The sequence below is a fragment of the Ipomoea triloba genome, chromosome 12 (genome assembly GCF_003576645.1).
Source record: "Ipomoea triloba cultivar NCNSP0323 chromosome 12, ASM357664v1".
Taxonomy (NCBI): Eukaryota; Viridiplantae; Streptophyta; class Magnoliopsida; order Solanales; family Convolvulaceae; genus Ipomoea; species Ipomoea triloba.
In genome coordinates, this window is record NC_044927.1 from 9134223 (window position 1) to 9155385 (window position 21163).

At 35.2% G+C, this 21163-nt stretch overlaps 2 protein-coding genes across 5 annotated transcripts; both read right to left on the minus strand.

Moving 5' to 3' along the window:
* Positions 1-3269: 3269 nt before the first annotated feature.
* LOC115998491 (serine/arginine repetitive matrix protein 2-like) lies at positions 3270-6555 on the minus strand. 3 transcript variants are annotated; one of them, XM_031238075.1, is made up of 6 exons: positions 6326-6555; positions 5838-6069; positions 5607-5682; positions 5377-5473; positions 4259-5206; positions 3270-3783 (listed from the first exon to the last, which is right to left on the minus strand). In XM_031238075.1, exons 2-6 carry the CDS (start codon positions 6010-6012, stop codon positions 3544-3546), a joined length of 1536 nt encoding a protein of 511 aa, XP_031093935.1. In that variant the 5' UTR covers positions 6013-6069; positions 6326-6555; the 3' UTR covers positions 3270-3543. The 3 variants fall into 3 exon arrangements, with proteins under 3 accessions (XP_031093935.1, XP_031093934.1, XP_031093936.1); XM_031238074.1 differs by having other exon boundaries at positions 5838-6113; XM_031238076.1 differs by having other exon boundaries at positions 5838-5994; positions 6326-6554.
* Positions 6556-18515: 11960 nt separating this feature from the next.
* Positions 18516-21163, minus strand: LOC115998458 (mitochondrial inner membrane protease subunit 2). 2 transcript variants are annotated; one of them, XM_031238042.1, is made up of 5 exons: positions 21035-21163; positions 20050-20256; positions 19894-19966; positions 19149-19314; positions 18516-18951 (listed from the first exon to the last, which is right to left on the minus strand). In XM_031238042.1, exons 2-5 carry the CDS (start codon positions 20204-20206, stop codon positions 18847-18849), a joined length of 501 nt encoding a protein of 166 aa, XP_031093902.1. In that variant the 5' UTR covers positions 20207-20256; positions 21035-21163; the 3' UTR covers positions 18516-18846. The 2 variants fall into 2 exon arrangements, with proteins under 2 accessions (XP_031093902.1, XP_031093901.1); XM_031238041.1 differs by having other exon boundaries at positions 20050-20270.

The window sequence follows — 21163 nt, forward strand, 5'->3', positions numbered from 1 at the left end:
CCCCCCCTCCTCCACTTACAACAGCAGACCTACTACTTATACTAAAATTAAAACGACTCTTCTCATTTGAGTGTAACGGTCTTCATGATGGCAGCCTTAAATGTGGAGTGCAGTAGAGCGGTTGGCAATAACTTCTCTCGTCAGCATAACGGGTGGCTGTTTAATTCCTATGTCTATTTGTCTGCCTGTGGTTCGGGTCGAGTATTTACCAATTACTCTGTCACCAGTCACCCCCACTCCCTAGCCAGCGAGAGTGGTTAAGGTGGTTGGGAGTAATAACTTGTTGTAAAACATAATAATTTTTTTTAATAATAAGGAAATCTCAGGATCTCCTTCTGATTTATGAGAATGTTTCCCAATCTTCACCATGATTTTCCATAATCTCCCTTTCTTTTATGTACCTTTGTTTTTTTGTATAAAAAACTCTCCTTCCTTAGCCTTTGTGTTTTACTCTCTTCTTCAACCCTACCTCCACAGTTTGCCTGGTACATGTTTTTTCTCATTTTTTTGTTGTACAATAGAGCGTGAGTCTTAGGTGCCGAGGGCTTGCGCCTTGGCCCTCGGCCTCTGGTGCCGAGGACTTATTATTATTATTATTATTATTATTATTATTATTATTATTATTATTATTATTATTATTATTATTATTTTTAGGATTTATGGATCCAAAGAAAACAAGCACGGAGATGAAGAGACGACGCTCAAGGCGCCTAATGGAGTAGGCCCGACTCGAAAAGTTGAAGAATAGAAAGATTATGCTATGTGGCCATGAAGTTGGGGATACCCCTGAAGATCCTCTGGAAATTCTATCTGACGGAGAGGAGGGGATTATTGTTCTTTATGGGCCAAAACATGAAGTTGTTTCCGACGAAGAGGAAGAGGTCGTCGTGCCCTATCAATCCAAACAGCAAGCTATAGGTGCCTCTCTAGCTGTGGTTCCTTTCGACGAGGGAGAGCTCTAGCATCCGAGGGTCCTACTCCAATTTCTCCTTTGGCCAAGTCCAAATTCGTCACGAATACTCCTCCTCGTTGTTTAAAATAAAATAAATAAAATAAAGGCTAACATGCCACATGAAACCAACTGTACTATGGCTAAATTTACATGGGAATAAAATATTTGCTTCTGCTTTTTTTTTTTTTTAAAGAATTTGATTAGGACGAACCATAACCACCTGTTACATTTCTGTTTGAGCGAATTTTTTAGCGAATAACATGTTATTTACGTTGCGCGGGCTCCTCCTCTAACCCATTGTCTCTTTCTTTCATGCCCCGGTCGTACCTTCTCTTCTTGGTGTTGGAGACGGAAGGCTCATGGTCTTCTTCCTTTCGACATACATTTCCGGGATAGCCTTGCTGTTGATACTGCTGTTGCCCTGGATACTTAACAAATTGAGTAAGATATCCATTATGCACTAATTCCTCTACTTGGCCTTTTAAAATGTGACACCTGTCAGTATCATGACCAACATGTCGGTGGAACCGACAGTATTTGGTTTGGTCCACATTCGGTGAAATTGTCATGCATTCTGAGGGAAAATGCACCATTCCCATTTTCTCAGTGTGACATAAAATCACGCTAACCGGATGAGTGAGCAGTGTTAAATGTCGCGGTGGGGCGAGACGAGGCCGCTCGTGATCTCTCCCTTTCGTTGTGGATGACTAGTCTGGGCGTGGTGCCTGGTTGGTCGGACCAACTTTATCAAATCGCCCACTCCTCCTGCCTTTCTCCTCATCCTTCTTATTTCTATCAGCCTCCTCCGCCTCGCCATAGCGGGTTGCTGTCCTCATTAGCTCCTCATAGGAGCGTGGATGATGAGTGTTCAACTGTCTATGAAAATCTTCTGACCTCAATGCCTGGATAAATATGAGGATCGCCGCTTTCGAGTCGAAATCGTACACATTGTTGACCGCTTTCTTCCATTTGCTCAAGAAATTTCTTAAGCTTTCATCTCTGTCCTACTTTACTCCGCAGAGATGTGAAAACGGTTTCTTGTGTTGTATATGTTTAGAGAAATAAGTCAGGAAATTCGTGGACAGCTCTGCAAAGTTTTGGATCGAACCATAACAATACAATGCAAATATAATTGATCTACTTCTTTCCTAATATAATGCAAAGTCTACCCTAAATTAAAGTTTTGCATCTGTTTGAGCTTTGCTGTTACTTAATGCAAATTTTGTCTCGGTGACACACATTCTTTGTCTTTTCTATCTCATTATTATCCATTTATTAGTTCCTTTATTTATTGTGTTTATTAATTCGAACCCCCGGATTAATTAAATTCATCATCATTAAAAAATAAAAAGTCACAATTATCTGTTATCTATTCATGATATTCTAATTTGAAACCTTTTTTGAGATCATCCGTAGGCTAATAATTGATACTCCTTGCTTAACTCTTGAGACAAGACTAAAAATGCAATAATGGGAGCGAACTTGTAGCGATGAAACAAGTCACGAAACAAGAAATTTGTTACTTGTGGAAATGCCCAAACAGATGAAATGAGAAAAGGTCAAATTGTTGAAACGTAATAGCCCGTACTTTTTTTTTTTTATTTGAGAGGAAGCGCACAAATGCTACCTGAAAGTGCACTTTAGGTGAAATCCGTTTTGTGATCCTAGTTAGAGAAGGAATTAGTCTACATTGTCTATAGCAGCAAATTACAGTTGTGTAGACCACGGTCCAAAAAGACATCTTTAATTTTTATGCGTTAGAATAATAAAACTTCTGAGGTAAGATAATGTAATTTATGAGTTAGAATAATATACATTATGCTTTAGAATAATGTACATTATGAGTTATAAAAATGTATATTGTATTGGATCACATGAAAAAAATTTATGTGAAACCACATCGTTTTTGCCACGCAATAACTATTGGTCCATAGCTAACCATCTCAAACCAAAAAGTCTAATAGACAGTTCCCACAAAAAATCGAACTTGGAACTTTGTGTGATTACTAAACCAACTTTCCGAACAACTTGTCTAGTTCTCCGAAACATAATGCTAACTACATACAAATGTTTCTTTTCAACAATTTCATGTTGGAAAACATTATCCATTTACTTCTTATTAGGAAACTAGTATCTTTCCAAGCAGTGTCCCAGATGTTATTTTGCTTCAATCTCTTCATAAAACAAAAAATGACAAAATAAGAAGTATACCTATAACCAAGTAGAGTTGTTTATAGTTTTTGAATTTGAATTACATATACCATAAACAAATTATTGAAACATGCATGATGTACTTAGAAGAACTCAGAGGCCAAAATTACCAGAAAATAACACATCAAATTTATCAACAATAATGTGCTAATTAGTGTTCAAGTTTTATAATCTCTATGACAAAACTCATATAAATTACAAGCTGTATCTAGTTCTTGCTACAGAAGCAGTAGCACAACACACACGCAGAGAGTACAAAGAATGTAACAACCGGATTTTTGTAAAAAACGAAATCCAAGTGCAATATGCTGGCAAGCGATAACTTACTGCAGAAATGTGTATCTGAGGCTCTGATCCGATCTATCTGCAATTTCGATAAGCTACTTTTCTGATGGCTGCAGATGATGAGAGGGTAGTCCGCTCTCGCTTCCACAATTACTGCCTTCCACTTCACTTTCATAGCCATGATGGCAGCCATTGTTGATGCTGGGCTCGGGACTGGCATTGCTACTTGTTTTGCCCTTACTGCTGCAGTTTGCCTGAACACCATTGCCCGAGGATGCTGGACAACCCTTTTTCATTGCTCGATTTGCATTATCACCACTGCTTCGTCGTATTTCCTATAGAAAATGCGAAGAAAATCAAGAAATGCAGCATGGAAAGGTTGGTCTCGGACTGATAAAGGACTAAACCGGTGGATTGTTTACTCAAGGAGAAAGAAAGGAAATCAAGACACAAAGAGAAAAGGGAATCAATCAACCAATCAAGGAGAAGAATTTCATATTATAAATAAAGCATAAGTCATGAGATTGCAATAGAGAATCAGGGATGATATTATGCTATTTACTTTCTTATAACATATACGAGAACAAGATTATAGATAGGGAGTCTTCCTTAGTGTTGAGGCAAGCAATAGTAAGTAGAAAATAAGGGCTAATTATAGCTGGGCAAGAACCATTTCTTGCTGGAGGATATTTTACGTATCCTTGTTGTTTCCAGTCTTTTCAATTCAATTCTCCATTGTTCCTTCCTCAACTGCTCTTAACTCTAACACAGACACATTGAATCAGAGAGAAGTGGGTTGCAGGTATTTACCATATGTCTTATAGCCATGTCGAGAGACTTCTTAGAGAAGGATGTTCCGAAGCTTGAGCTCTTTTGAGATATGGAAGACTTCTTGGAGGAGTCTTTGCTGCTAGATTGATGGTCATCGGGCTTGGGGGGAGCAAGTTTTCTCATGTTTACTACTCTTTCAACCATCTTTGTCCCCATCAGTACAGGGTTCACATCATCTTCATCATTATTATACCCTCGGCTCCTGGAAAGCGAACCGCTCCAATGGCTATGAATGCTAATGATTGGGATTTGGCCTTTAGATGGAGAACATGATCTATGCCTTGGTTTTCCATCAGAGCCAGTGTGGGTAGTAGATGGGCGAACATGAGGCGCAATTGGCCTTCCCCTAGAGGCAGAAACAGGTCTTTTCATCACTGAAGCTCGGGAATTTTTGGGAGCATCCTGTGATGAACTTGGCCTAGACTTCACAGTTGGAGAAGGACCCCGGGCAGATTCTGGTTTCTTGGCCTTTGCGGGAGCAGTTTTGGCCACGGATGAAGATCGAGCAGAAGAAGCAGACCGTGTTGGTGTTGCAGACCTTGAAGCCGACTTGGATGTGGCGGGAACAGAAGGCCTAGCAGCTGGTGTAGAAGAACGCGAACTAGTTCTTCCTGGAGCAGCTGGTGTAGAAGAACGCGAACTAGTTCTTCCTGGAGCAGCAGCAGCAGTCGTCTTAGCAGAAGGCAACGATGCTCGAGAAGTAGGCGTGGAAGGTCTTGACATTTTTGAGATGGAAGACACACGTGGTCGCCCAGTGGGCGTTGCAGATCTAGAAGCAGTTGATTTTCTCCCCCCTGCTGATGCCGGCCTTCCATTTCCACTAGAAGAAGAGTTCATGCTACTCGAAGAAGTACTTTTCCCCGAGGATGTAGATGCCCCCACAGACGAACTGTTTTGTGAAGCTAGATCCTTCGGGGAATCAGCAGGCTGCAACATCCCATAATTTACACAAACCATTTCATTTCATTAGCAATCTACTCATTGCTGAGCATATAATATATAAACATAAACATGCAATCCAACTACCAGCTTAGACTTTTAGTTGAGATGGAACACATGCTTTAATTAATACATCATAAACTTTTATCAGTGCTCACCATAGAATCCGACTCGGTTGAATCTGAGTGTTTCCCTACAGTGTTCTCCTCCTCATCCAGGGAGGGATATGAAGGTGCCCCGGGCGGCGAAACAAGCCTGTGTCTCAGAATGTGTTATTCAAGATGATAGACTTCACCCAATACATCTTTTCTTTCATACTTCTTAAATCACATAAAAGAAAAAGAAAAGAAACACAACAGTTCACTAGATGAATGCTATAGAGAGTTACCAGTCATAATCACTTGTGTCATTCTCAGAACTCAGGAAATTTTCCTTGGCAGTTGAATCAGCAGGTGAGTTTTCAACTACAAAACCACCAATCAGTTAACGTTAACCATCAAACTTAAATTTCACCAAGAGTCATGAAAAGGCATAATAAACTAAAATCCCTTTCCTAAAAACAGGAAAAACCCAAGTTCCTAGACAAAAATTTAGCATTTCACTAGAATAAACAACATACACAATGAATCATTAAACTCCTCAAAGATCCCAGAATGAATATGATCCTCCCTCTCTTTCACACTGCGCCTCATCTGAAGAAAAATAGCAAGATCTTCATCCACCTCTTTCATCACCATCCCAAGAGTCCTTTCCTGTGGCCTGCACTGCACTGATGCCTGCATTTTGAAACCCATTCCAGATTTTGAAAACTCCAATCTTTACAGAAGCAAACTAACACAGATTGCCCAAAGCTTCAAATCCAAAACCCATTTATTTTAGCTTCATCTCAATGGATCTAACTTGGAGAAAAAAGACCAAATTAACAAGTTTTCCCAGCTAAGCTCAAGAAACAGGTGAATACTCAGTTTATGCACCTAAAAGTACTAGAATAGAGACTAATTCCAATAACCCAACCAACAAAACAACACACCCACTCTCTTAAAATTTGAGAAAAATGTATAGATCAACAAATCAAAAAAAAATAGCAAGTATAGTACTTGTACTTACTGCCATTTCCTCGAGGGGGGAGAAGAAAACAAAGGAGAGTTCAAACGGGATGTATCAGCGCCTATTCCACTGTTCGATTCCTTTGACAATGAAAGTTTACAGTCGTCTGTTGTTTGTGTTTGATTTGTTTTGAAGTGGGGGGGAAGAAAATAACAGAGACTGGAGATTTGTTGATTTTGAATTCGTCCACCCTTTATTTATTATTTCTACCAATACAACAAAATGCCTGCAAATGGGTTTACTGCACTGCACTTTTGATTAATTTCAACGACATTCTTGTCCAATCTTTTTCACTCTCATTTCTAACTTTTTCAAACCATCCAAAATGTTCTCACATACACTACAGTAAATTTTTAGTGAAATCTTTGACTATCCTCCTCCTAAGGGTGTCACAAGTTTAATGTTGTGGGTCACGTTTCTAGTTTTCTTTCGATCTTTTTTGTATAGCACACAAATCATATAAGAGATAAAGAATACTTGAAAAATTTTGTATGACTAATTCAACCGAGAGAATATTGATATAAATTAAACATATGATATTCTGGTACGAGAATGTGCTATATATATTTAGACCACTCCTTTTCAACGCATTTGAATCTTATATTGACCATACATAATAAAAGCATCATACCGATTATGTAAAATTAAGCTTAAAGCATCTCGGGCGAGGCGAGGGTGGAAATTGGATGTCAAAGAGAGAGAAAAAAAAAATGACTATTAACACGCCCTCTGGCACGCATGGTCAGGGAGGAATTTTTTTTTTTTCTGCAAGCCCACGAATAATAATAATAATAATAATAATAATAATAATAATAATAATAATAATAATAATGCATTTTCATCTCTCGTCTCTCCTCTTTCCTCCACATCAACTCCTCCCTCTTCCATGTAAGAGAAAAAACCCAAGAAAAATATATTGATGGGCTTGGCTTGCTCTTAGAGCAAGCTCAATAGTTTGTTTTAAGGGATAAAAAAAAAACATTTTCTGACAAGAAAAAATTTTAAGGCGACCACCAACTTATCTAATTTTTCTTTTTTCTCTCCTCACGAACCCCACTAAAAATCAATACTTGCAGTAAAAAAATTGAATAAAAACCATGCACTTCATTTGTAAAAAACCATCTACCTAATTTTTGGTCTTGCAAAAATCACTAAACAACTTCTAATGGCCTTCCTTTTAGATGTTCCATCATAATAATAATTTCAATTTTAAATTTATATACGAATAGTGCAACACTTAAATACTATGGATCAATTTTGACCATTTTTTTTTAAACATGTAAATAATTGCACTAGACTAGATTTTAAAAATCCTTGGTTTAAATTTTGAATTGGATAAGTTGGTGGTCGCCCTCAGGCCTCACCTAATGACCAAGAAAAATTGTGTGCATTCTAATGAAATGTTGTATGAGTGAGACAATATTTAAACAAATTTCAAATTTTGTATTGGGAGGGTTTAGGTAAGCATGGCTCATTATATTAGGATGACATACTAATGAAAATGATTGTCCAATGATAAAGTTATAAGCCAGCATCTACGTGGGTGTTGTCAATCTGTCATTATCCAAGTGAAAACACCATAATTTTTATAATCAAAAGTTATTTAGCCCTACCTCTTGTTTTTTGATAATCCCTACCTCTTGTTATTTGCACAACCTTGGGCTTAAGTAATTCAACTTTTTGTGACTTTTTTTCACCTTCAATTATTAATTATATCAACCAACTTGGTTAGCATGGGTAGTTGTATAATCTTGTTTTTTAAGAGATATCGGGATTTAAACCATCTATTATATGCTAAAATCAATCGGACTTGCTGTTAAACTAGCTAGCTATTGATACAAAGACTAATTCCACTAAGGCCTTCCTCAATAGTGATCGATTTTTTAAGAGTTTTTACAGATGCGATTAGGAAAGAGAAAATGAAAAGGGAGAAGAAAAAAAAAATCTGGCAACAATTTAATTAAAAAATGAATAGGAATTACGCGCCTGCTGGGCGCGCAAGTTGCGCGCAACAACTTGACCTGTTGTTTTTCACCTTGTGCCCCACTTATTCTGCAAAACCCTCATATTTGCAGTAAACATTTTTTTTTTCTTTCTTCAATTTATCACTCTTCCACTTTATCTTGTTTTTCTTAAAATCTGTGAAAAACACGTCAATGAGGAAAGGCTTAGGAACATACATTCGAGTAGTATATGTAAATTTTTTTTTTGTTTTTGACAACATGTAAACTTTTTTTTTTTTTTTTGAGTTGAATGGAAATAATTGACATGATTGGAATGAAAACGGTCATCCCCACATAAAGTTACTTACTCACTTGACACATCCACATTTGTGAAGTCACACGCACCAACAAACAAGCAAACAAAAACCAAATAAAGCACTGCAAAAATAGTCATCAAACTACTCGATGAGATGGAGGAAGTAATTAAAGTAACCAAAAACTTCCCACAAAAGGATGATCAATTATTGATGGGAGCTGAAACAAAGCTACGGAATTAACTATTCATATTTCACTCTGTGTCAGAATTTTCAAACAAATGTTGGGTTCGCTGCAGATCTGCCAAAAGGACACGCATTTTAATACCACAACTTTATAACGTATTGATTGATTATTCCTGTTAATATAGATTGTATATCAAAAATATTTATTTTAAATTTGATTGTGATTTAATTTGTTCTGATTCATGCTCATTGTTGGCAAGAACTATAACATGAACCGTTACTATATAGTTCTTGTTGAAAAACTATAGTGTGTCCGTGAATGTTATGTAACTGTATCATCGTATACTCAAATAATACAGAGAAGAAGAGAAAGAAAGAGAAAAAGAGAAATTAAAATAGAACACATGAACTTAGGACCCCCTCCTTCTCATTAGCAGGTAACTGCTAATATTTATATAGAGCAAATTGTGATTATAGGGTCTTGTTAATTGCAATCCACGATTTTCAAAACTGTTAATTTCGTACCTTAATTATGCAATTTTTATCAATTTTGATCACTCAGACCAAATAGACGGTCAAATATCACCGGAAAATCCTAAATCCTAAAATAATGAGGGTATTTTAGCCATTTCACACCTATTTCTTCTTCTCCGATCCGGCAAACTACCATATCTTCTTGCACTTTCCCGGCGATGACGAGGCCTCATCCTTCACCGCTTTGTTGGCCAGCATGGAGGAAAGAACACCTGATCTTGTTTTCTCTCTCTTTAGAGAAAAAGATTGATATTTGGTTTAACTTGCCGTGGTTGGCGATGCGGAGAGGCAGAGCAGCCACAACGGCCAAGCAAGTGGCAGCGGCGGGGACTCCACAGCCTAGAAATGCCAACGGATCTGGAGTATATAAGGAGATTAGGTTTCGGGGAGTGAGAAAGAGACCGTGGGGGAGATTCGCCGCCGAGATTAGAGACCCATGGAAGAAGGCGGGTGCGGCTGGGGACCTTTGACTCCGTCGAGGATGCCGCCCGAGCTTACGTATGCTCCCTCTCCCTCATGCTCGCCAACAGCTTCAGCTCGCCGTCGCCGGGAAAGTGCAAGAAGATATGGTAGCTCGCCAGAGAAAAAGAAATATGTGTGGAATGACAAAAATACCCTCATTATTTTAGGGTTTAGGATTTTTCCCGTGAGATTTGACCGGCAATTTGGTCCGAGTGACCAAAATTGATAAAAATTGCATAGTTAATGTATGAAATTAACAGTTTTGAAAGTCATGAATTGCAATTAACAGAAGCCATATAGTCAGTGGACCAAAAGGACAATTTGCTCTATTTATACATGTACATTACAGGAGAACTATATGCAATCATGGGAGAGGAAAAATGGGATAATGGCCACAAAAGTGGTTATATCTACAACATTCTCCCTTGCCCATTACCTTACTATAATCATGGCTCATTTGGAGTTTGTCTATTTAAGTATTTTTTTTTTCAACTTTCTCCCTTGAAACTATTATATCATACTTATGCCTCGTTAAAAACCTCACTAAAAAATTCAATGGAAAAAAACCTAGTGAGGAAAAAAGAGTACATGACATCTATGCATTCATGTGTTACACTAGCTGCCTCATTAAAAAATACTTCGATTAAGAAAATTATATCAAAACTCAATCAAAGGAAAAAAAAAAAAGTACAATCATTGGTATTCAGGACCCAATCTTCAGGATTATTCAAGTCCAATCTTCAAAAGTGGTTAAGTGAATGACACTTCTCCTGAAGATAACAATCTTCAAATTCTACACGTTTTAATGTAAAAACATTGTTCCAAGATAAGTGCATAAAAAGAATATGATACAATCTTCAAGATTGTCACTAGAGCGAGCATTCTGTATAACAATCTTGTGACTCTTATGGAGCTCACGTGGGTTGCATCTCAACACTATATATGCTCAGTCAAATATTCTTAAACATACTCATTTGTCATTTGTGCAACACAAGTTTTATTGTCCACATATAGGATAATGGGGTAAAACAAAACATAACCAATTTGGGACTTGGCATTATGAGGATGAAATAAAATAACCAGTACCCAAGAAGCCCATGAATATATTGGTTTCTCGCATAAAATCCAAAATCTTTTTCAACTCGAAGATACCTAAGGATGCGTTAAACACTATTTTAATATTTCATTGTAGGGTGAGCACTGAATGTTTTGCTAGCAATTTCATTGCAGATACAATATCTAGCCTGATGCGATTATGGAACTTCTGGTCCTAAATTGGTGCTCCAACGACAATGAAGTAATGGACTTTTGGTCCCAAAACATCTTCATTATCCTCTTCGAGTCTAAATGGTCTGTTATCTACTACTTCTAGAGATTTGAAACCAATAATGTGATATGTAAATGATACATATCTATCTAAAACATTTCCAAAACATTTTTCAAGTAGGCTAACTACTAGTGTATAAAACACCTTCAAGTAGAAGCTCGATCTTCAAATCGAGACAATACTTGGGTTTCCCAAGTTTTTCATTTCAAACTCCGTCTTTAGGCATTAGCTAATATTGTCAAGCTCTTTATGTATTTCAATTATGTTCATACCATCAATACAGATTGATATAATAAATAAATAACTCCATTAGCAACTCCTTAATGAGCACATAATTAATGACACATATCTATATTTACATATTCCTACTTCAGGAGAAAATCATTCAGTCAACTGGTTACTAATTAAAGATAAGTAAAACCTTTGTAATTCAACAAAATACATATTACGCTTTTCATTTCTTTTCTCTTTTTTTTTAGATAATTCGTGAACTTATGATTTTGGTTTATGAATCATCGATAAATCAATTATTTTATTGTATTTTTTTAACTTTTAAATATAACTAATTATTTGAATTTTAATTTTAAATAAAAGATTGAATTATAATTAGATAAAGATGTTAAATTTTATATTTTTAAATTTAAAATTTTGTACTAAAGTATTATAAGTATTATGGAGTACAATTTATTTGAAAAGAAAAGAAAAAAATGGGTTACGCACTTGCACTTAATGGGACGTTTGGTTGGAAGGATGGAATTAGGGAAGAAAGGAATTATAATTTTGGGGGAAAAGAATAATGTGAGAATTCAAGTTTCATGGTTTGGTAGGCAAAAATAGAATTACGAAGAATTGAAAGGGAGAAGTGAAAAAGACTAAAATGTCCTTATATAATAATATAATAATAAAGGTAAAACTGTAATGTACTGTGGCAATTCCACATGCAATCCCTTCAATAAACTAATGAAATTTTTATTCTATAGAATTTTGTAGGAATAGAATTACAATTCTATCCTACCAAACATCCCATTAATTTTATCAAGACAACATTGCTTCTATATGACCATATATTCTCAAAATGACATACATACATGCATACATACATACACACACACACACACACACACACACACATACATACATATATACATATATACATACATAAGGAAGGGTTCAAGTGCGGATATAAAATGACGCGCCTTAAGTATATAATATAAACTACGCACCTTAAGCGAAGAACAAAAATCACACACTTAAAATTTTTAAATTGTGTACTGATACTGATATATAAGGGAATGGTTTAGGTGCAGGTATAGTTTCCTGTGCGGTTATGCACCTTAAGCACATAAAGAAAGTACCTTAAATACACAGACCACGCACCTTAAGCTAAGAACACAAACCACACACCTAAAGTTTTTAAATGGTGCACCTTCAGTACACAAACTACGCACCTTAAGCACACAAACCAAACAATTTAAGAACCCAAATTAAACCATGCACCTTAAGTTTCAACACTGACGCACCTTAAGCACACAAACCATACACCTTAATAAGAAAAATCATGCAACTAAGCACCCGCGCAACCGCACCGGAGAAGGCTAACCACACAAGAACCCATATATATATACACACACACACACACACAATATATATATATATATATATATATATATATATATATATATATATATATATATATATATATATATATATATATATATATATATATAGTAGAGTTCAGGTGCGGCCGCCACTTAACGTGCGATCAGTGCGCCTGCACCACTATGTATACAAATATACACCACTTAATGTTAGAAAATGCACCACACAAATATACATCATTAGGTACGCATCACCAAAAAACACACCACTAGGTATGCAAATATACATCACACAGTGTTAGCAAATGCACCATTAGGGGCAGGGGAGTTATGGTGCATTATTTTGGTTGTGTGGTGTGTTTTATAGTATTTTGCGTATTTTCATTGTGGTGCGTTTTCTAACATTGAGTGGTGCATTTTCTAACATTGAATGGTGCGAACCGCACCGATCGTACGGGAAGGCGCGACCACAGTTGAACATATATATATATATATATATATATATATATAGTTTAAATATTAATCGTCAGGTCTCAGTTTACTAAAGTAAAATCTTAATTTTAACTAAAGTTAATACCAATTTAGTCATCGGTTATTGTGGTTTTTCTTGATTTAGTCATAAATGACTTTTTGTGCCTAATTAAATCCTTGACTTTGATAGTTTTCTCAATTGAGTCATCTGATCAAATCTCTATTATTACTCAATATAGTCTTGAACTATAGTAGTTTTACCTAAGTTAGTTTTCGACTATAGTGGCTTTACCCAATTTAATTCTCGATTATGCTAAATTTTCTCAATTTAGTCCTTGATTCTAATAGTCGAGAACTCAATTGAATAAAACCATCAAAATCAAGGATCTAACTAAGCACAAAAATTTATTTAAAATTAAATAAAAAAAATCACTATAATCAAGAACGAAATTGGGTATTGACTCATTTTAATAGTAACTCTTTCAGTTTTAAGTTTAAACCTTAATTGCCAAGGACCTTGTAGTCTAGTGGCATCAAATCCTTCCTTTTATACGGGAGGTGGTGGGTTCGAGCTTCAGTGGAGGTAATATTGACTCACTTTCAATAGGTTGAGAAAGTAGTTATGAACAGATACTGCATTATTATAGAGCCAGTAGTATTAAAAAAAAAAAAAGTTTAAACCTTAACTTGAACTTTTCATCCGGTTATGTATTTTGGAGTAAAGTAAGATTTTGGGGAGGGCAATAATTGAGGAGGTGGGAGTAGGGGTGGGTTTGAAATTAAAATGTGGCAACTTCTATACAATCGAATTGCTACAAGTAACTGACACCTTCTGACGATGGAGCCTCTTGTTTTGAGCCTTTTTCAGACACTATTCTTTTCTTTTTTTTTAAAGAAAAATTCACACACAAAATGACAATTATTCAATTGTTTATAAAGTTTTTTTCTTTTTAGGTAAATCAGTTGAAACTGCCAGGGATAAATTTGAATTCAAGTTTGATGTCTAGAACGTGGCTTAATTTATCCAACCCAGAGCTCCAATTCTTGAGGAGATTAAATTTGATTAAATATTTATCTATTATGTTTAAAATGTCTTAAAGAAACCTGTGAATATATATACATTTTTAAAGAATTAACTAAAATGTTAAATTAATAGTGAGACTACATATTTATTATTTTATATATTAAGTGGAATAAGGTCATATATATATATATATATATATATATATATATATATATATATATATATTTATTTATTTATTTATTTATTTATTTCTTTGTTGCTATACCGCAATTCTAGATTGGAAGTTGCACTTTTGTCATCTAAGCTAATTCAAATTGAACCGATGAAACTTTTTGATGGATTAACCTTGCAAAGGTTAAAACTATACATATTATTATATATATAAATTTAAAAATATTTAATGCACTATAAGTTTATACAAGTTATGTTGATACTTTTATGCGGAAAACTAAACAAAAGAAACATTCTAAGGCCATCCTCAATAGTGTGAGATTTTTGAGGAGATTTTGTAAGTCTGACTAAGAAAGAGAAAATGGGAGTGGGGGAAAAAGAAAAGAAAAGAAAACAACATAAAAACTGAAAGAAAAGTAAATGGATTTATGCACGTGAGGCGCAACTCTATCCTGGCAGTAGGCCCCACCCCCACTGCCAAAATCTCCAAAATTTCAGGAGAAAAAATTCTTCAAAAATTCACCTCTCACATTTTACTATTCCAAAAGCTCCATAAAAACAACTAATGTAGAAGGCCTAAGAGAATCTACAAGAGTTTTTTTTTTTTTTTTTTGAAGGTTATTATTATTATTTTTTTCAGAACCATAGAGAAAAGAGAATGAAGAGAAAAAACGGAGAAAAAAAGACGAAGAAAAGAAGTAATATATACACACCTGCAACATCTTTTTTTTTTAATTTTTTTTTAATTTTACTTTTATTGATGGTGATGCTCTAAGCATCATTATTGCACTTATAAATTACAATCACTTCCTAATGTGGTAAAATATCACATCACACTCATTCAATAACTATACATTAGAGAGTGACTATTTATTATTATTCTTTTTGAGTACTACAGACTCTGTTAAGATGTAATATATGTTCATAACTACTTCCTCAACTTATTGAAGTACAAAAAGTCAATACCATCTCTATTGAAACTCGACCCACAATCTCTTATATGAGAGTGCAACTTGATGCCACTAGACTACAAGATATTGGCAGAGAGTGACTATTTATGAGTGATCACAAAATGTTATTTAGTGGCAATGTCCATTATTTTAATGCCCATTAAATTTAAACTAATATTTTCACCCGTGCGATGCACGGAATGAGTTTGTTATAATATATTAAGAATATTTGGATCGATATATAATTATATAAATTATAACATCAAATATTATATAGTGCAATTGAAGATATGTTTTGGATCGATTATGTTTTCTGATATTATCCTTGTTTGAATTCCAGCAAATAATTGCTTAATTAATAGTTAATGTGTAGATGTACGCATGCGTTGCTGGAACTGTAGAGATTTTATATATCATTGTTTAGGATTTCTATAAATTAGGCAAATATTCCCGTTCTCTAGTAACTCAGTTACAGGAATCAATTGTTATTCTAACTCATATGTATAGAAGATATATTTTTGTGTAGATATATAGCAATTTTTCCATCTTGGAAAAAATAATATAACCGGTTGTATTTACACATTATTGAAAACCTCTTTATAGACAACATTGGTAATAGTAACACAATCTTGTCTATCCTCGTCTAGAACTAATTAACAATTTCAGGCTATCAGGATGGGTGACTCGGGAGAAAGCCATGTACAATTGACCGTGATTAGAAACTGATTTTTTTAGCAATAACCCAACGTGAGTTAGTGTTTGGCCTTGGCCGTTGTTGATAGTCATGGCATATGCAAGCATCAATGAGAATTATTTATGCTGGAACTTGAAGGACAATCTTGTATCAGAAAGAGTAAGAGACATTCGAGGGATAAGAACTTTGGTTCCTTCACGTGTCTCATTAACTATTCTTGCTTCAACAATGTGATATGACAATCTTGTGATGATGAGTCGCGTACCGTTATAAAGACCAAGAGAATGGTCTATCTTCTGCTACAGGTGCACCGACCTTTAATTAATGTCAATGAATGATTAAGAAAATCATACAATCTCAAACTATTTAAGAATTTAGGAGTGTGTACTTCTAATAGATTTTCACTGTCTGGTTCTACCTTACACAAAGAGTTTCATCAAAGTATCCGTTTCTTATGATATTATGCTTTATAACATATATGAATCGACAAATAAACTATAGTATGAGTCTTCCTTGCATGCAACAAATATCACAAAAATTCAGTGTTCTAAAATAAGTGTATAAATGCAATATGTAGATAATTTGCATTGCATTATATATCATTAATTTAACTACTTGTCGGTTAATTATTGCAAGATCTTGAAGTACACTTATATTTTGATATTCAGTAAGTATAACTATATTAGAGAAAAATTCACGTGGGAGTAATGGATAATCAATTGAGTGATTATTGGTTGACCGTAGAGCGTCGATATTCTCTGGACAAATAACTGTTGGAAAAAATAGCATAAAATGACATTTTAGTGGCTATATTGTGGTAAGAATATATGTGGGGTTCACTTTCAATTTGGGTCGGGTCAAAGTGGATTACGATTCTTCGTAGTTAGACGAAAAGAGTGATATATTATATGCTCAAAACGGATAATGGGTGAATGAGAAATTGATTCTCAAAGTTGACCCATTTGAATAAGAAATATGGAGAGAAAAAGTTTTCAAGTAGCTTTTGTCCCACATTGGTTTGGAAGTGGGTTTGCGCAACTACTTATACAAGAGTATTTCTAAGGTTTATTGAATTGTATATCATATTATCATAGAGGCTCTCTCGCGCGCGCAGGGTGGGGTGCAAATCCGCCTGAATTGTATTATCATATTTTAATTCTATTAGGAATAGAAATTGTATTACCATATCCACTGAAACTCGACCCACAATCTCTCATATGAGAAGAGTGCAACTTAATGCCACTAGACTACAAGATATTGGCAGATAGTGACTATTTATGAGTGGTCGCAAAATGTTATTTAGTGGCAATGTCCATTATTTTAATGCCCATTAAATTTAAATTTCAAATCCAATCTTTAACGTTCATAATATTTGCATTGAATATTCATATATTACTATATAAAGAGGGTTTCAAACAATAGCAATTATATCATACGGAGTAATAGCTAACTCTATATCTCTATTCTCCAATTTCTCCTTTCGCCATGTTTTCTTTTTTACACCATACAAACTATTTATTGTCTATAAAAGGTGAAATTCCCTCACCTCTAAGGTTCTCACACCACAACTTGATAGAATAGTAGAGAAATAAATCAGAGTAACTTAATGACCTATTTCGTCGAAGGATCCTAATACCCACATGAAGCCCACTACATCCAAACATGTAAATTATACCATGGACTAAGGTCTACCTTGCATTGTATACACTGGTCTAAAAATAACTTTCAGATTCTGTATCTGTAGTTGACACATTCTGTACCTACAGTTGGAAGTTTCTGTACCTGTAGCTATCATATTATGTGTCACCAATTATCAAGTTATTTGTTTAGATGTACAGAAACTGTTAACTGTAAGTACAAAGTGTGTTAAAGTACAGAATTTTTGTATCAGGTTCAACCTTAACAATTGATCCAAACAAACTATCTATTGACCTTAGCATGGCTTGTTTTGAAAGTTTCCACAAGTGAAGTCAAATTGGGATTATATAAAGACACAACTGAACATTACCAACCTACATACACTAGATCTCAAACGTTGGCAAGATCTCAGCCCCAGCATCCTTTCACAGGTTGTACTGTACACTCATTGGAACAAAATCTTTAAGGAAAAGCAAACGATCCGTTATCACATGAGTCACGTCACCCAATTACAGTTACAACATCATGTTCATAGCACCAACTGGTCAAACCTTGGAAAAAGAGATCAGATTCCCTTTTCTTGCTTCATTTACATTACAATTAGGAGCCAGTGTTTCAATCTGGGAATTTACAAAGGAAAAGTAATATAATGGGATTTGGTAAATAGCGGATAAGCTATTAGCTGATTTGTAAAAAATGTTTGGTAAATTGGTTGTTAGCTGATAGCTTATTACATTTAAAATAATTTTCTCAAAAAGCTAATCGAAAAAACTACTTTGAATAACTTTTTGAATTTTAGCGTTTTAGAGCAATAAGTTGTTTACAAAAAGCTAATTAATCAAACACTTTGATTGTTTAACCAAGTCAAACAGCAATAGTGGTCAAATAAGTCAAAATTGACTGAAAAACTAACTATGTTATCAAACAGGGCCATGTCTTACAACAAAGTACAGAATACTATCAAAAAATTCCAATACAGAAACTTCAGTGTCAAATAGATGTTCAAGAATTCGGGTATAGCTAAAGGAAATGAAGAGGGTATTATGACATTATTAGGATGCAGATTGTTGTTTTCATCTTCCATGGAAGTGAGTGTGGGCAGCTGGATGAAAGGAAGAAAATTGGTGTTCTTCAGTGAGTGTGGGCAGCTGGATGAAAGGAAGAAAATTGGTGTACTTGAAGAACGAGAAATTTGGTGTCAAAATACATTTACAAAGGCGGGATGCTTTGAGGAAGACTTCTTTCTACGGCACCAATTCTCTGAGGTGGCCAGATAATGTGTGTGACCCTTCCACAAATTAAACCCAATGGGATCTGGAATTACAGTATTTCAAGACAAGAACACTATTACAAAATGACCAACTAAAAAAAAAAACAAAAGAAACTTATTTCACATGCTATGACGGATGCAAATAGAAAATCTCAACGGTGCAGAAATTATACTTCATGGGGGAGAGATAGTGAAAGAGGATGAACTGTTGAATGTCATGTTGGTTAAGCATGTCACTTACAGGGCCATAGGATCTTGAGTCAAAGCTCCAAGCTGCATTGTCACCTTCAACCCAGCAATGGCCTTCTGGTATTATCACTGCATCATATGAATGAGGTGTACTGATCCAGTCACCAGGTAAGGCTGTTATCCTCTTCATGTGTTTCTCTTGATGATTAGAAGGAGATCTTAAAAGAAAATGTAACACCAATAGGATTTCGTCAAAAGGAATGGTAATAGATGTGCAAAATATAAGACACAGCATCTTGAAGAAACTACTACTTCTGTTTACAACAATTCTGTGTTAATAAACTGATAATGAAGTCCACATTATAGTTAATGCCACTCAGAAGAATCCATTACCAAAGATGCCACAAGATTGAGAATTTCAAAAATCTACAACTAAACGCGTACATGTTAAAAATTGTGCATTGACATTTGGGAAACACTAAAAAATTCAGCTCAGATCATTCATATCAACACTTCCCTCTCCCAGCACCTACCAGTCTTAACTACACAGTTTTTGTACCACTATGCCAAAAGCTGTAGCTAGCGAAGACGCAACTTTATTTCCTTATAGACTGTCATTACATTTTCGAGAGGCAGGTGCTGGACTTGGCCCTTAATTGGCCTCCGCCTAACAATCTTCTAGACACCAATTGATGGACTTGACTTGACCCTTTACTGACCTCTGCCCAACAATATGCAACTACTTATCAGGATACAAATATATGAAATTCCACTGAAATAGCACCAACATAATTTACCTGAAGACCACTACATCACCTTGAGAAAACTTGTACTTTTCGAGGCATAATTTCTCCAATAGAACACGGTCACCTGGGTCAAGTGAAAGCCAGTGAGAATCTGCCCAACATTGGAATGAAGAGGACAGAAAAGATGAATGTAACTACTGATATTACGAGTCAAGAGTCCATCTCCGTGAGGGTTAAATGTTGGAGACATGGAGCCGCCTTTAAGAGAAACTACACTTGCATAACGATCAGATATAGTGACACCAATGAGGCTCCCAGTAAAAACGTACTTAGTCATATTCCATAAAATATTTTGAGTTCCCATATTTGTACTGCCTATTGGTTAACTTAATATTCGTAATACACCAAAGCCATCTGCAACAACATATCTGACGATAATTATAAAACAAGTCAGCTGCTATAAGATGTATGAAAAACAAATGCCAGTGTGCATATCTGTAACCATTTTTTCTTAAAAGAGAAACATAGTATACAGATAGGCCATGAAACTTCTTGTTCGAGATGCATAAAAGCATACAGATAATGAGAATGCAGTTCCTTAATTATAATTTTTTTGTTATATTTTGTATAAAGATGATTCATACAGAATAAATGCTTCAAAAAGATATAGACTGAAAGGATCAAGCTTGCTCTATACATGTAGCTTTGTTGAGTTTTTCTCAGGAATATGAATGGAATGGATTGGGGTAGATACCTATAAATACATTGGTTGTATGATTGTATCTGTGTATGTCACAATTAATAAAAGAATAATTTCACTCTCGTCGTGGATATAGGCACAAACCTTGGTTTACTCCATTGTTATTGTTTCTTGTTCCTATTAATCATTTGTTCATAGTGTAAAGATGAAAAGTTTTCCATCAAGCAAAATGTTGCCTTTGGTTCTTACAAATTTATTCCAACATCAAAAGTCGAAAACACAGAACAGAATGCAATTCAAGAAATTTAGAACATCGGTAAGGAGTTATAATCATATAATTACAGCTCTGAATTAGCTCTATAGCACTGGATAAATATACAAAATCCAAAATTAACAAAAATGCAATTGAAGAAACAAATGGGAATGTAGAGTTGGAAAATTGCTATCTCAAGCTGGTCTAGAGGCACGACTGTGAGAGAAAGAGACGCTTACAATGAAGAAGATGAAACCCCTGCGGCGATAGAAGAGTTCTAAGGTTTGCTCCAGAAGACCTCCTCGGCGCCGCCGTCGCCGCCTCCGCCGTGCCGCCGATCCCTTGTGTGAACTTAGAAGGGATTAGCG